Source organism: Carettochelys insculpta, chromosome 8, assembly GCF_033958435.1.
Source record: "Carettochelys insculpta isolate YL-2023 chromosome 8, ASM3395843v1, whole genome shotgun sequence".
Classification (NCBI taxonomy): Eukaryota; Metazoa; Chordata; order Testudines; family Carettochelyidae; genus Carettochelys; species Carettochelys insculpta.
The window spans coordinates 62,949,906-62,962,157 of record NC_134144.1 but is presented as its reverse complement, the minus strand read 5'-3'; the positions used below and the strand labels follow the sequence as shown (position 1 = coordinate 62,962,157).

Sequence of the window (12,252 nt, the reverse complement as noted above, 5' to 3'; positions counted from 1 at the left end):
TTGATACACTTCTCAAGCCCCACTCTGTCGCCAAGGTCCCATAGCCTCTCACCTGAGCAACAGCTGCATAGAGCTTTCCTCTTAACTTTGGTGGTAAGTTTGAGTTGGAACAGTATCTGTTTAGTTGTAATGAGTTACATTATGAAACCATTTTTCACTGGAACTTTAAAATACACATACATAGACAAGAAAACATTTCTAGTTATCTGAGGCCATAAATTTTTCAGTTTCAGTAAATTTCTCCCAAGCACCTTACAACCCTAAGCCCCATTTTCAGAAGTGATTGAAATTCAGACTCCACTTCTGAAAATAGGATTGACTGTTTCAGTTTTATCCCTTACATTTTGTAGATCTTTTCCTCACAGAAGTTGAAATTTAGCCTAAATCGATTTAAATCTACCCCAGGAACCCCAGTATGTGGGCACCACTGGGCACTTGTACCTTGTGTGTGAGTTCACACATGGCTGCTGGTAAAAGTAGAGATTTTCAAATAGGTCGGGGGGAGCTTCTTCTCTAACTTCCCTTTGAAAAGCCCAGTCTCAGACCGAGGAAGTTTTAATATTCTCTATATACAGTTATTGACATTCCAGGAGGTTCGAACATCTCTCTAATTTTATAATGCCTTTGTCTACAGACTTCACTGTGCTTTCCAGAGGAGGCATTTTACACATGAGGACAGAGAGCCACAGGGGATTGAAGCCACTTGTCCAAGGTGACCCAGCAGGAGAGTAGCAGCATCAGAAATGAAACCCAAGACTCCTCACTCCACTCATGCCCCAATATAAAATACAGCATCAAGTGAAAATTTGTATTAGACCCACCTGTACTCCTTTCACTCCTCCTTTAAATTTTGCTATTTCCACATGAATCTCGCAGTCCCCTATGTAACTGAGAGAAAGTTCTCATGTCAGTCTAGTGTTTGCAATACCCATACTTGGAGGGGGGCGGGAAGGGTGGAGCTATAAAGAATGCAAGGGAAATGAGCACAAGAACCCTAACATCATTGTGCAGAGCTGGAGGCATGGGCACACCGCTGAGAAAGAAAAGTTTAGCTCCTTAAACCAAGAGGCTGGAGTTCTTAGTTACAAAAACCTAAGTATCAGCTGGGGATGTTGGGCAAAGCAGCAACATGGAACAGCATTTTCCATTTCAAGCTTAATTCTGCATTCTCAGGCCTGGAGAGGACAGCGTGTTCATATTCCTACTAAGGGCATCAAATGAGGATTATTGTGGTCCTAGGAAAAAAGAAATAGCAGTTGCAAGAGAAAATCGTGCTACTAAGGCTCTGAGCCTGCACCAGAAGAAGTCATAAGAACAGACTCCTTTGCCCATGCAGAGCCCCACTGAAGTCAGAATCACAGCCTAGTACATTTTACTTCTCTTGCAATGAGTTTCCTCACTTTCTTTGCAAATAAATACATTTATCAGAAAGCTCTAATACAACTGGCATTGCATTTATGCACACCACCTTACAAGGTAGACTCAAAATTACACTGTTAATCTTGAACAACAGTCAACATTGAAATAAAATTCTTAATATATCTGGTAGCTTTTTTTTTTTTTTAAAAGTAAGTTTTGGGCTCTATTTTGTAGTTTTTATTCAGCCTGAACTCCTACTGACGTCAGTGTGAGTTGTCTGCCTAAAGAGCCCAGAGGCAGGCCCAAAACTAGGGTTTTGCAAAAGCCACAAAAAACAAAAAAACCACACCCATACACACAAAACCATCAAACACACCTCACCCAGGACTTTAAAAGGCAGTTGTCACTAGTACACGGTGCACACAACACTGCTTTGGTTTACAAAAATCCCTTGTCTTTCTGTTGAATTAGAAACTCTTCTAAACAGAGTCATTATCCCCTTTTATTTCTAACAACCACTCAGCTGCAAACTATGTTTAATGGTCTCATGGAATATTCTTTCCTGATAGAGATTTGTCTGGCAAGAGTTCCCATGTAGTAAGGATTTGTGATAAATATTCCATTAGACGTTTAGCGTTCAGACAGCTCTGAATCAATATTACACATGAATGCCCATGCCAGGTCAGAAGTCCACCTCACCCACTGCCCCCATCTTAGACAATGGCAGTGCCACGTAAGACAGTACAACAAACTCCACTATGGAGAGCATCTTGTCCAAATAGGGAGAGGTTCCCCCAGAGTTTGGTTTATGCCCTGAAGCAGAAAGGTTCACAGCCCCATCCACCCCCAAACAAAAAACAACCCTGGTTTTATCTTACCCATATGAATGGGTAATTCTCTCTCAAGCCTTGTGGTAATGAGTCCCATGGATTATTTAGACATTGTTAAGAAAACAAGTCACCGTATACTGACTAGGACAACAAAAGGATGAGTTGTACGGTCTATGGTTGTTGTGATGCTATTTTTATTCACACACCATGAATAATGGTAGCATCACACTAAGAAACTAATAGGGATGCATAACAAACTGGAATACCTTGGAATTTCCTGAGCATACCTTGTGTAATTAAGATAATACCATGAACTGCAAAATAAACCTTAGTGTTTGCTATCTTTAGAGTACTGTACTAAAAATGTAAATTGTGTATGTCATATTGCTGTACTGTAGGTACCTTCTCTAGGAGGAAAGATGGATGCTAATGAACTTCCTCCTTACCCATCTTTGAAGACATCACCCTGAGAGAGAAAGAGACAGAGACAGGCACTACTACAAACTGGATTCTCCGAAGATGAACAGACAAAGAGATGCTTAGCTAAGTAGTCTACATTTAAACTAGCTCTGGGCCTTCTTCCTGATCCAGCAAAGAGACCGGTCAAAGAAGGGCCCCAACCCTCCAAGGTTCTGTGGCCTGCAATATGCAGGTCAGACTCGCTCATCATATCATCGGTTGAACCTCTCTAATCTGGCAACCCTGGGACCAGACTGGTGCCGAACCATGGGAGGTCAATATTTGCCTAGCACATTACCAACACTTCCACTGCTTACTGGGCTCTTACAATACATTTATGGGTAAATTAGAGCTAAAACAGCACAGAATACTGAGAGCCAGGACTGGTATCTGTAAAACTTAATGGGACATGGGAAGTTTGGCCAGACATAAATGGTCATCTGGCTAATGAATTATGCCAGATTGCAGATGTTGCCAGACTGGAGAGGTTCAATGTGCAGCCTTCTGGCCTTCAAAAAAGGGTTTGTTTGTTCCTCCCCCCATTGGTGGGATTGGCCTAAAGTGGACAGTTACCCCCAGGCCCTGCATTTCAAAGGGGCCCAGAGCTCCAGCTCCCACTGCTGTTGAAGTAGCAGTCAGAGCTCTGGGCCCCTCTGGAAGACCACAGAACACTGTGCCATCGCACCTTGCGACTCTGAAAGAGTCAGGGAGGCAGCGGGGGAGGAGCACCACAGCTGACTGTTCTAAGCCAGTCCCTTTCACCCTCATTTCCACTCCTTCTGGGGGCAGGGAGCCAGGGCCCCCTTCCCAACTCACCCCCAGCAACTGTTGATGCTGCTGGTTTAGGCAGTGTGTCCTTGCTGGGATGTATGCAGTGAAAGCAGAAACTACAGTCTAGACACATGCTGGTCAGAAGGCAATGAGATGTGGGTCTCCATGCCGACGAGGGTGGGGAGTAGGAAGCCGAAAATTGGGTGCCTTATTTCTACTAAGGGGAAATACAGGAGTGCGTTTTACTTCATACTTAACATAATTGGGAGTTCAGAGTCAAAGCACATGCTCCTTGGTAGAGTTTGTTAACAAGGAATTATTGAAAGTCTTTAAGCCAGCTGCTTGAGTGGGAAGAAATTTTCAAAAATTCAAAGTCTTACAAAAAAAAAAAAATCCCAAATTCATGAAAATCTGCATTGTCCTATCTGCTCTATTCACTACAATCCAGCGATTGCACCATTTAGAATGAAACAACAGCCTGTGCCAACTCAAGAGGCTTCATTATTGCACCTAAAGGTCACCTCTTATTACTATTCTGTTACTCACTACAAATACTATCACAGTAGCTCAGTAGTTTACATGGTTAGTTTCCTGTCTGCATACACTCTGTTTTGGAGGAGCTAAGTCTGGCATATCCTGCTCTGCACCAAACTGGATTGTTAACTTAAGGACCAATGTGTCGTCTGTTACTATCATGCAGCTTTAGACATTGACTGAACGGCTGCTCAGCTTACTGATACAATGCCTGCCTTACCTCTCCCACAACCCCCATCTGCTGGTTCACCTGACATCTCATTTTGCCAGGTGTGAGAAGTGAGACTGGAAGCTCTTCAGGCAGCAGATATCCATACCGTGCTTTTAAAAAAAGCAAAGGAAGTGTCCAGGCAAGCCCCAGTCTGGATCCAGACTGAGGGCCAGGGGTTCCCCCACCTCTGGTTTAAGCTAGTTAACTGTTCCCTGGAAGAGGTCTGCATCTTCCGGCCATCTGCAGAAGAGTGACTGATTCTTCCTTAAATGTGGTTTGAAATCCTTTATTATTTTGCAATATTCAGACACCTGGCCTTTGAACTGGATAAATGCCCAAAAAAAAAAAAAGAAAAGCACTTTGTAGGCATCTCTCAGGGCTGAGAGCAAACAGGGATTTCACTAGATGTTTCTTCCAGATCTCTGGAACTTTTTTTAGCTTTACAATAGCTTAAAGTAATTTTAAGACTTGCTTTAACATTCAGGAACCACAGTGGAGTTGGAGGGGGCACGCAAAACAGGGGATTGGGAAATAGTGTTTCATCACCAGCTCTGCTAGACATTTCATACAAGACTTGTGGGCAAATCCCAACCTCTGTGCCTCAGTTTCCCCATCTGGGAAAAATGGGTGTATTTATAACTCAAGAGCATAATAAAATGTAATGAAATAGTGTCTACCAAATGCTTTGTCACACTGTGATGCTATGTAAATGCAAGCTATTATTAACAGATTAAATTTGTTCTCTCAAGCATCGATTCTTTCCTTTGGCAATGATGAGTAATATGGAGACCAGAAGTTTAGTTATGGATTATACTTGTAGTCACATGAGCCAGTCGGGAGGTTTCATTCTCAAGACATAAGCCACCAGAAAGTGATGCTTATTAAATTTTGCTAACAATAAGTGAAAGCAACAGCAACGAAAATACATCCATCCACAGCCAGGTTAAGGAGGCCACGAAACCTGCTCCCATGCTGGTTCTGCCACTGATTTTTGTGGGACTTAGGGGCAGGTAGGGTACAGAGACTGCCTAGGCCAATGTGTAAAATGGGGACAATAATCCTACCTAAGGGGGATGGCGCGGAGCCACAATTCATTAGAGTTTATAGATTGTGTTTAGGCAGCATCTTGTGTCTTGAAGCAAGGCATCTTACAGCACCAATAGCAGAGGCTGAACAATAATCCAGAGCAAAGGAACATTGTCAGTCGACAATTGTTTCCTGCAGATAGAATCATGTGTCAAAATAAAAGGAGTCACATTTATTTTTCAAACAATGAGTAACACCTACTACTGTATGAGTCACCCTTCTGTCAGGCCATGTGACTGATGCAAGATGAATAATAATTGTCCAATTGAAAAGAGCTCCTGAAGTCTGAGACCTTAGCCCCACACAGGCTACGTCTACACGTGCACGCTACTTCGAAATAGCTTATTTCGATGTTGCGACATCGAAATAGGCTATTTCGACGAATAACGTCTACACGTCCTCCAGGGCCGGCAACGTCGATGTTCAACTTCGACGTTGCGCAGCCCGACATCGAAATAGGCGCAGCGAGGGAACGTCTACACGTCAAAGTACCACACATCGAAATAGGGATGCCAGGCACAGCTGCACACAGGGTCACAGGGCGGACTAGCGCTTCCGGGGCAACAGCTAGCCGCTCCCTTAAAGGGCCCCTCCCACATACACTCAGCCTGCACAGCACGCGGTCTGACGAGCCAGATAGGCACACAGACCCCGAGCGCCGCAGTTATGGACCCCCAGCAGCAGCAGCAGCAGCAGCAGCCGCAGCAGCAGCAGCTAGAGGTCCAGCCAGCCCTCCTGGCAGGAGCAGGGCTTGCCCTGGCTCTTGTCATGTTGGGGGCAGCTGAGCACCTTCCTGCCCCAGGGGAGGAGATGCCCCCGGGGCAGCAGGGCTTAGCCCCTACCCCTGCAGCACCCCGCCCCACCCCCCGCCTCACACGCCGGCGGCTGTGGAGCCACCCCACCAGCACCGACTGGTGGGAGCGCCTGGTGCTTGGGGAGTGGGACGACGAGCACTGGGTCCGCAACTTCAGGATGACCCGACAGACATTCCTGGAGCTGTGCCAGTGGCTCAGCCCCGCACTCCGGCACCGGGACACCACCATGCGGCGTGCCCTCAGCGTGGAGAAACGGGTCGGCATCGCTGTCTGGAAGCTGGCCACTCCGGACAGCTACCGATCCGTGGGGCAGCAGTTTGGCGTCGGAAAGGCCACTGTCGGGGCCGTCTTCATGGAGGTAAGAGAACCCACAGGGGGAGGCCAGGGCAGAGCAGGGGGGCCAGGGCAGAGCAGGGCAGGCCAGGGGGGCCAGGGCAGAGCAGGGGGGCCAGGGGGGCCAGGGCAGGGCAGGGCAGAGCAGGGGGGCCAGGGCAGAGCAGGGCAGGCCAGGGGGGCCAGGGCAGAGCAGGGGGGCCAGGGCAGAGCAGGGGGGCCAGGGGGGCCAGGGCAGGGCAGGGCAGAGCAGGGGGGCCAGGGCAGAGCAGGGGGGCCAGGGGGGCCAGGGCAGGGCAGGGCAGAGCAGGGGGGCCAGGGCAGAGCAGGGCAGGCCAGGGGGGCCAGGGCAGAGCAGGGGGGCCAGGGCAGAGCAGGGCAGGCCAGGGGGGCCAGGGCAGGGCAGGGCAGAGCAGGGGGGCCAGGGCAGAGCAGGGCAGGGCAGGGGGGCCAGGGCAGAGCAGGGGGGCCAGGGCAGAGCAGGGGGGCCAGGGGGGCCAGGGCAGGGCAGGGCAGAGCAGGGGGGCCAGGGGGGCCAGGGCAGAGCAGGGGGGCCAGGGCAGAGCAGGGCAGGCCAGGGGGGCCAGGGCAGAGCAGGGGGGCCAGGGCAGAGCAGGGCAGGCCAGGGGGGCCAGGGCAGGGCAGGGCAGAGCAGGGCAGGCCAGGGGGGCCAGGGCAGAGCAGGGCAGAGCAGGGGGGCCAGGGCAGAGCAGGGCAGGCCAGGGGAGCCAGGGGGGCCAGGGCAGGGCCATGCACACCCTGCTCACCCCTCATTGGGGCTGTCCCATGTGCTTTCCCTGCAGGTCGTGCGTGCCATCAACTCCATGCTCCTGCACAGACTCGTGAGGCTGGGGGACCCAGATGCCACCATTGCCGCCTTTGCCACCCTGGGCTTCCCCAACTGCTTCGGGGCTCTGGATGGGACCCACATCCCCATCCGCGCCCCGGACCACAGCGGAGGCCGATACGTGAACCGGAAGGGCTACCATTCAGTCGTCCTGCAGGCCTTGGTGGACAGCCGGGGACGGTTCCAGGACATTTACGTGGGCTGGCCTGGCAGCACCCACGACGCCCGGGTTTTCCGCAACTCGGGCCTGTGCCGCCGGCTGGAGGCGGGGACCTACATCCCCCAGCGGGAGATCCCTCTGGGGGACACCACCATGCCCTTCTGCATGATTGCGGATGCGGCCTACCCCCTCCGGCCGTGGCTTATGCGCCCCTACACGGGCCACCTCTCCGCCAGCCAGGAGCGCTTCAACGCGCGCCTGAACCGTGCGCGCCAGGTGGTGGAGCGCTCCTTCGGCCGCCTCAAGGGACGATGGAGATGTCTCCTCACCCGCCTGGATGCCAGCCCCAACAACATCCCCCAGATTGTGGGTGCCTGCTGCGCCCTGCACAACCTTGTCGAGAGCAAGGGGGAGACCTTCCTTCAGGGCTGGGCCGCCGAGGCCGGCAGGGCACACCTCCAGCCACCTGCTGCCCCCAGTCGGCAGGTGGACCCAGAGGGGACCCGGGTCCGGGAGGCCCTGCGGGCCCACTTCGACAACCAGGCCGCGGGGTGAACTCTGCCCAGGCCCCCGACTGCCCGCCCCTTCCTCCCCCACACTCCTGCCTCAACGCCCACACCACCATGGGGCACCCCACCGCCCCCCCCCCTTGTCCAGGAGAAACGACAGATCGAACTTGTGGGTGAACGTAAATGTTTTCTTTGGCTGAACCTTTTTTTTTTTTGAAATAGAAAAATATACACATGTGAAAGGGAAAGCAAAAAGGAGGGACAAACATGTAACAAAAGCAAGATGGGCACAAATAAAACTATGTACAACAATAAACTCCAAGCAGGGTGCGCCATCCACAAAAGGAAACCAAAAAGCAGGGAGGAGAACGGGGAGAACTATTTACAGGGGGGACGGGGCAAGCAGGGGCAGCACCCACCCACCCAGTCCCCAAAGTCTGTCCATCGGGGGGGGGGCCACGTCCCGGGCCCCTCAGCCCCTACAGGCCCCCAGTGGGCGTTCCCGGCCGGGAGCTCCGGCGGGCCTGCAGTCTGGTCCGCGGCTGGGTGGGAGCGGGCTCCACCAGAAGATATCGGCGCCGGCGAGTCTCGGGTGGCTCCAGGGGTCCCTCGGTGCGGTGGCCCTCGCGGGGAGGTGGTGGGGCGACGGCGGACGGGCCGGCGGCGGCTGCAGCAGCTGGTGGTGGGGCTGCAGGAGCGGCCATGGCGGGTGGTGGCGCGGCTGGCGCGGCATGGGGGGCCAGGAAATCAACCAGGCGGTTGACAGTGTCCACCAGGGCCCCCCATGACTCGCGGCGCCAGGCCAGCGCCTGCTCCTGCAGCCGGATGTACTGCTGCGACACCTCCAGCTGCCGCTCCGACACCTCCAGCTGCCGCTCCGACACCTCCAGCTGCCGGCGATGGATGGCCAGCAGCTGGGGGTCTGTGGCCACCGCCGGCAGTAGGCGCGGGGTCCGCCGTCTTGCCCTCCGCGGGGCCGGTGGTTCCTCGGCCGGGGGGCTTCCCTGGAGCGAGGGTCCCGGAGGACTCTCCGGGACGACCGACGCCTCGCCGGCGCTCTCTTCCGGTCCTTCGGATGGTGCCGGTGCAGGTGCAGGACACAGGAGAGGAGGGGGGAAAGAAGAATGGAGACAGGCATTAGTGTCGTCCCCGAGCCGTGGCCTTTGTCCCCCCCCCGCCCTGTGCTGCAGGTTCCCCATCCCCGTCCCCAGGAGATGCTGCTGTGATGGATGGGGTTCAGGGGTCCCCCTGCCCTGCAGCCCGTCCCCTGGTGGGAGCGACTCTCACTTCAGCCCGCAGGGTCTGAGAGCAGGAGAGGTTTCTTAGGCCACAGCTGGCCAGTTTCTGGCAGGAGTGACAGCACCAGCTGTCGGAAGAGACAGTCCTTCCAACTCGTCGTGGGGAGAAGACCCCAAGGGGGGGCCCCTCTGCGATGCAGCTTTCCCCCTCCTCTGGCTGGCTGCCTACCAGCTCTCCCTTCCCCTAGCCTCTACCTGTGGCCCCCGCCCTCGCCCCCCAATTCCAAGCCAGCTCGGCTCCTCCCTCCTGTTTGTTCAGGGCACAGGTGTCACCTGCCAGCTGTAGCGCCAGGATCCTCCTTTGGCCCTGGGAGCTCCTCGGCTCGGGTGGCTCATCTGTAGCCTGGGTCTCCCTTTGGCACTCCCCCCACTCCATCGCCTGCTGGTGCTGCGGGGTGTCCCACCCCCTCCGCCCGGGGGCCCCTCGAGGTTCCGCTCCCCCCTGGCCTGGGGATGGGGCAAGGCACTGTCATGCAGGGTGGCGGGGGGCAGGGGCTGCTGGCTGCAGTGCTGTGAGGGCCCTGTCCCTGGTGTCCTTGGGGCCATGGCCATGTGAGCGTGTGGGGGGCCCTGGACACATCTCTGTTCCCCCCGCCCCTCCAGCCCCGGGGTATCCACCAGAGAGGGGTACCTACCTGTGGGTCCGCTCCCATGGTCCGGAGATCCCCGGGGGTCGGAGGCCCTGCTGCTGCTCCGGGATGGCACGAGGAGGATCTGCAGGCTGGAATCAGTGGAGGAGGAGCCCCCCTCCTCCTCCTCCTCCTCCCCCTGCCGTGATGTCCCGGGGATGGCCTCCGGGGGGGACCCCCGGGGTGCGGGGCTTACCTCCGGGCTGGAGCCCGGCTGCAGGGCCTGCTGGGGCTCGTCAGCCGAAGTGTCAAGGGTGGCCGGAGGGGAGGAGGTGTGCCGGGGGCCCAGGATGTCCCTGAGCTCCCTGTAAAAGGGGCAAGTGACTGGGGCGGCCCCAGATCGGCTGGCCGCATCCCGGGCCCGGGAGTAACCCTGCCGCAGCTCCTTCACCTTGCTGCGGACATGGTCAGGAGTGCGGGCAGGGTGACCCCGGGTGGCCAGGCCCTCGGCCAGCCGAGCGAACGCATCCGCGTTCCGTCTCTTGCTCCCCACTACCTGGAGCACCTCCTCCTCGCTCCAGAGCCCCAGCAGGTCCTGCAGCTCGGCCTCCGTCCAGGAGGGGCCCCGCTGCCGCTTCCCAGACTGCTTGGTCCTCTGGCTCTGCTGGCTGCCCTGGCTGCCCTTGGGGGGGGTCCCCTGGGGGCGCTGGGGGGGCTGCTGGGCAGCCATGGCTGCTGCAGGGGCTGAGGGCTGGGCAGGCTCTGCACCGCGTGTGCAGACAGGAGCCTGCACGTTCCCTCAGCCTCCTGCAGTCAGGGCGGGGGAGGGGCCCTTTAAGGGGCCGCTCCACGCGGCCACCAGTGAGCTGCGGGGCTGGAGAGAGCGTCTCTCAACCCCCCAGCTGATGGGCGCCATGGAGGACCCGTCAATTTCGACGTTGCGGGACGCGGATCGTCTACACTGTCCCTACTTCGACGTTGAACGTCGAAGTAGGGCGCTATTCCCATCCGCTCATGGGGTTAGCGACTTCGACGTCTCGCCGCCTAACGTCGATTTCAACTTCGAAATAGCGCCCGACGCGTGTAGACGTGACGGGCGCTATTTCGAAGTTACTGCCGCTACTTCGAAGTAGCGTGCACGTGTAGACGCAGCCACAGAGTCTCAACAACTTGACTGAGATTTGCATGGGCACAAGGGGCCAGACACCAACTCTTCAAGGGTCTGGGTTTGAACTCTCAAGATCGTTTTGCTGTCCGTCCTTTGTGGGGGACTCAGAACTAAGAGGAGGAATGGTATTATGCTACCATAGTACTACCCACAGACCAATAACCATTCCAAAAAACAAATGTGCTCCCTTTTACTAGAAACTGTTAGTGTCGTAATTTTATTTCACTGTCCATTGTAAGCTTGACTGAATTGTTTAAAATAAACCGTCCTATCTTGCACCCAGTGTCAAGAAACATGAGAGGAAAGAAATTTAACTGGAGAAAAAGCAGCCATAGTGAACTACTACTGAAGAGCGATAGCCACCTGAATAAATATAAAAATCAGTTGTGACTATTCACATAGACAAGCACTTCCTCCATGCTCAAGTGACATCTTGCCTCCACAACCACAGAAAGTGCTAATGCTAAACCCAAATTCCACCTTACAAAACACACACAGGTCTCTATTTCTATTTGCAATAAACTCCTTGAGGAAGAGTTCTCCCCATACATGATCCCATCCCAAAAGGTCACGTCTGAAGGAAGCCTGAGGGATACGTTAAGCAACTGAACCAGTCTGTGAACAGGAACAACCACACAGAGAGAGAGAGAGAGAGAGAGAGAGAGAGAGACCAGAACTCGACTCCAAAAGGAGTGAAGGGCTGAAGTGAGGAACTTCCAACGTTTGAATTATGTTCTAATTTGAGAGGGGAGCCATGTTCTTTAGACAACAGCAGAAAACTGCACCAGTTCCTAGCTGGGATCCTCTCATTCAGTAGGAAAAGGCCCCCCAGAGCAGACTTTGCTCCACTGTGTTTAAATGGTAATCTACAGCAAAATCGCTCTATAACACTAGTTTGGGAACAGGGAGGGAGGATATGGCCAAAGATCTATCACTACCTGGACCAACTGATTAACTCCTCCCTACCCAGACAGGGGACACTCAGGGGTTAAGTGATGTTACCTCAGATCAGTAGTATATGTAAAAGACAAGACGACTGAAGGCCAGACATGACTGACTACCTTCTCCGAGCAAACGGGATGTAAGAACAGCTGATGGATATATCTGAGCTTTAGCAAATACCTGCATATATTTATTGGCAAAGTACCCCAATGAAAATAAGCACCAATGGGAAGGTACTCACTAACCAAACAAAGCTTATGGCTTTTAGCACACAACTGCATTTTAGAGCACCTTGAATAGACAATCCAAATTTCCTGCTTGACCAGCCACCACCAATTTCTTATGAACAGACATGTAATGT

At 54.0% G+C, this 12,252-nt stretch overlaps 1 protein-coding gene across 5 annotated transcripts in view; it reads right to left on the bottom strand.

The window, feature by feature from the left end:
• Positions 1-12,252, bottom strand: part of ESYT3 (extended synaptotagmin 3) — a 74,238-nt gene that overhangs the window by 45,602 nt on the left and 16,384 nt on the right. For 4 of the 5 annotated variants that reach the window (XR_012646372.1, XM_075000847.1, XM_075000846.1 and 1 more), the window contains one exon: positions 822-888. Coding sequence is in view for 3 of the 5 variants with exons in the window: in XM_075000847.1 (XP_074856948.1) it covers positions 822-888 (67 nt within the window). In the remaining 2 variants the exon portion in view is untranslated. Of the gene's footprint in view, positions 1-821; positions 889-2,591; positions 2,656-3,464; positions 3,719-12,252 lie in introns of those variants that run through there. The other variant, XM_075000848.1, reaches the window with a different exon arrangement.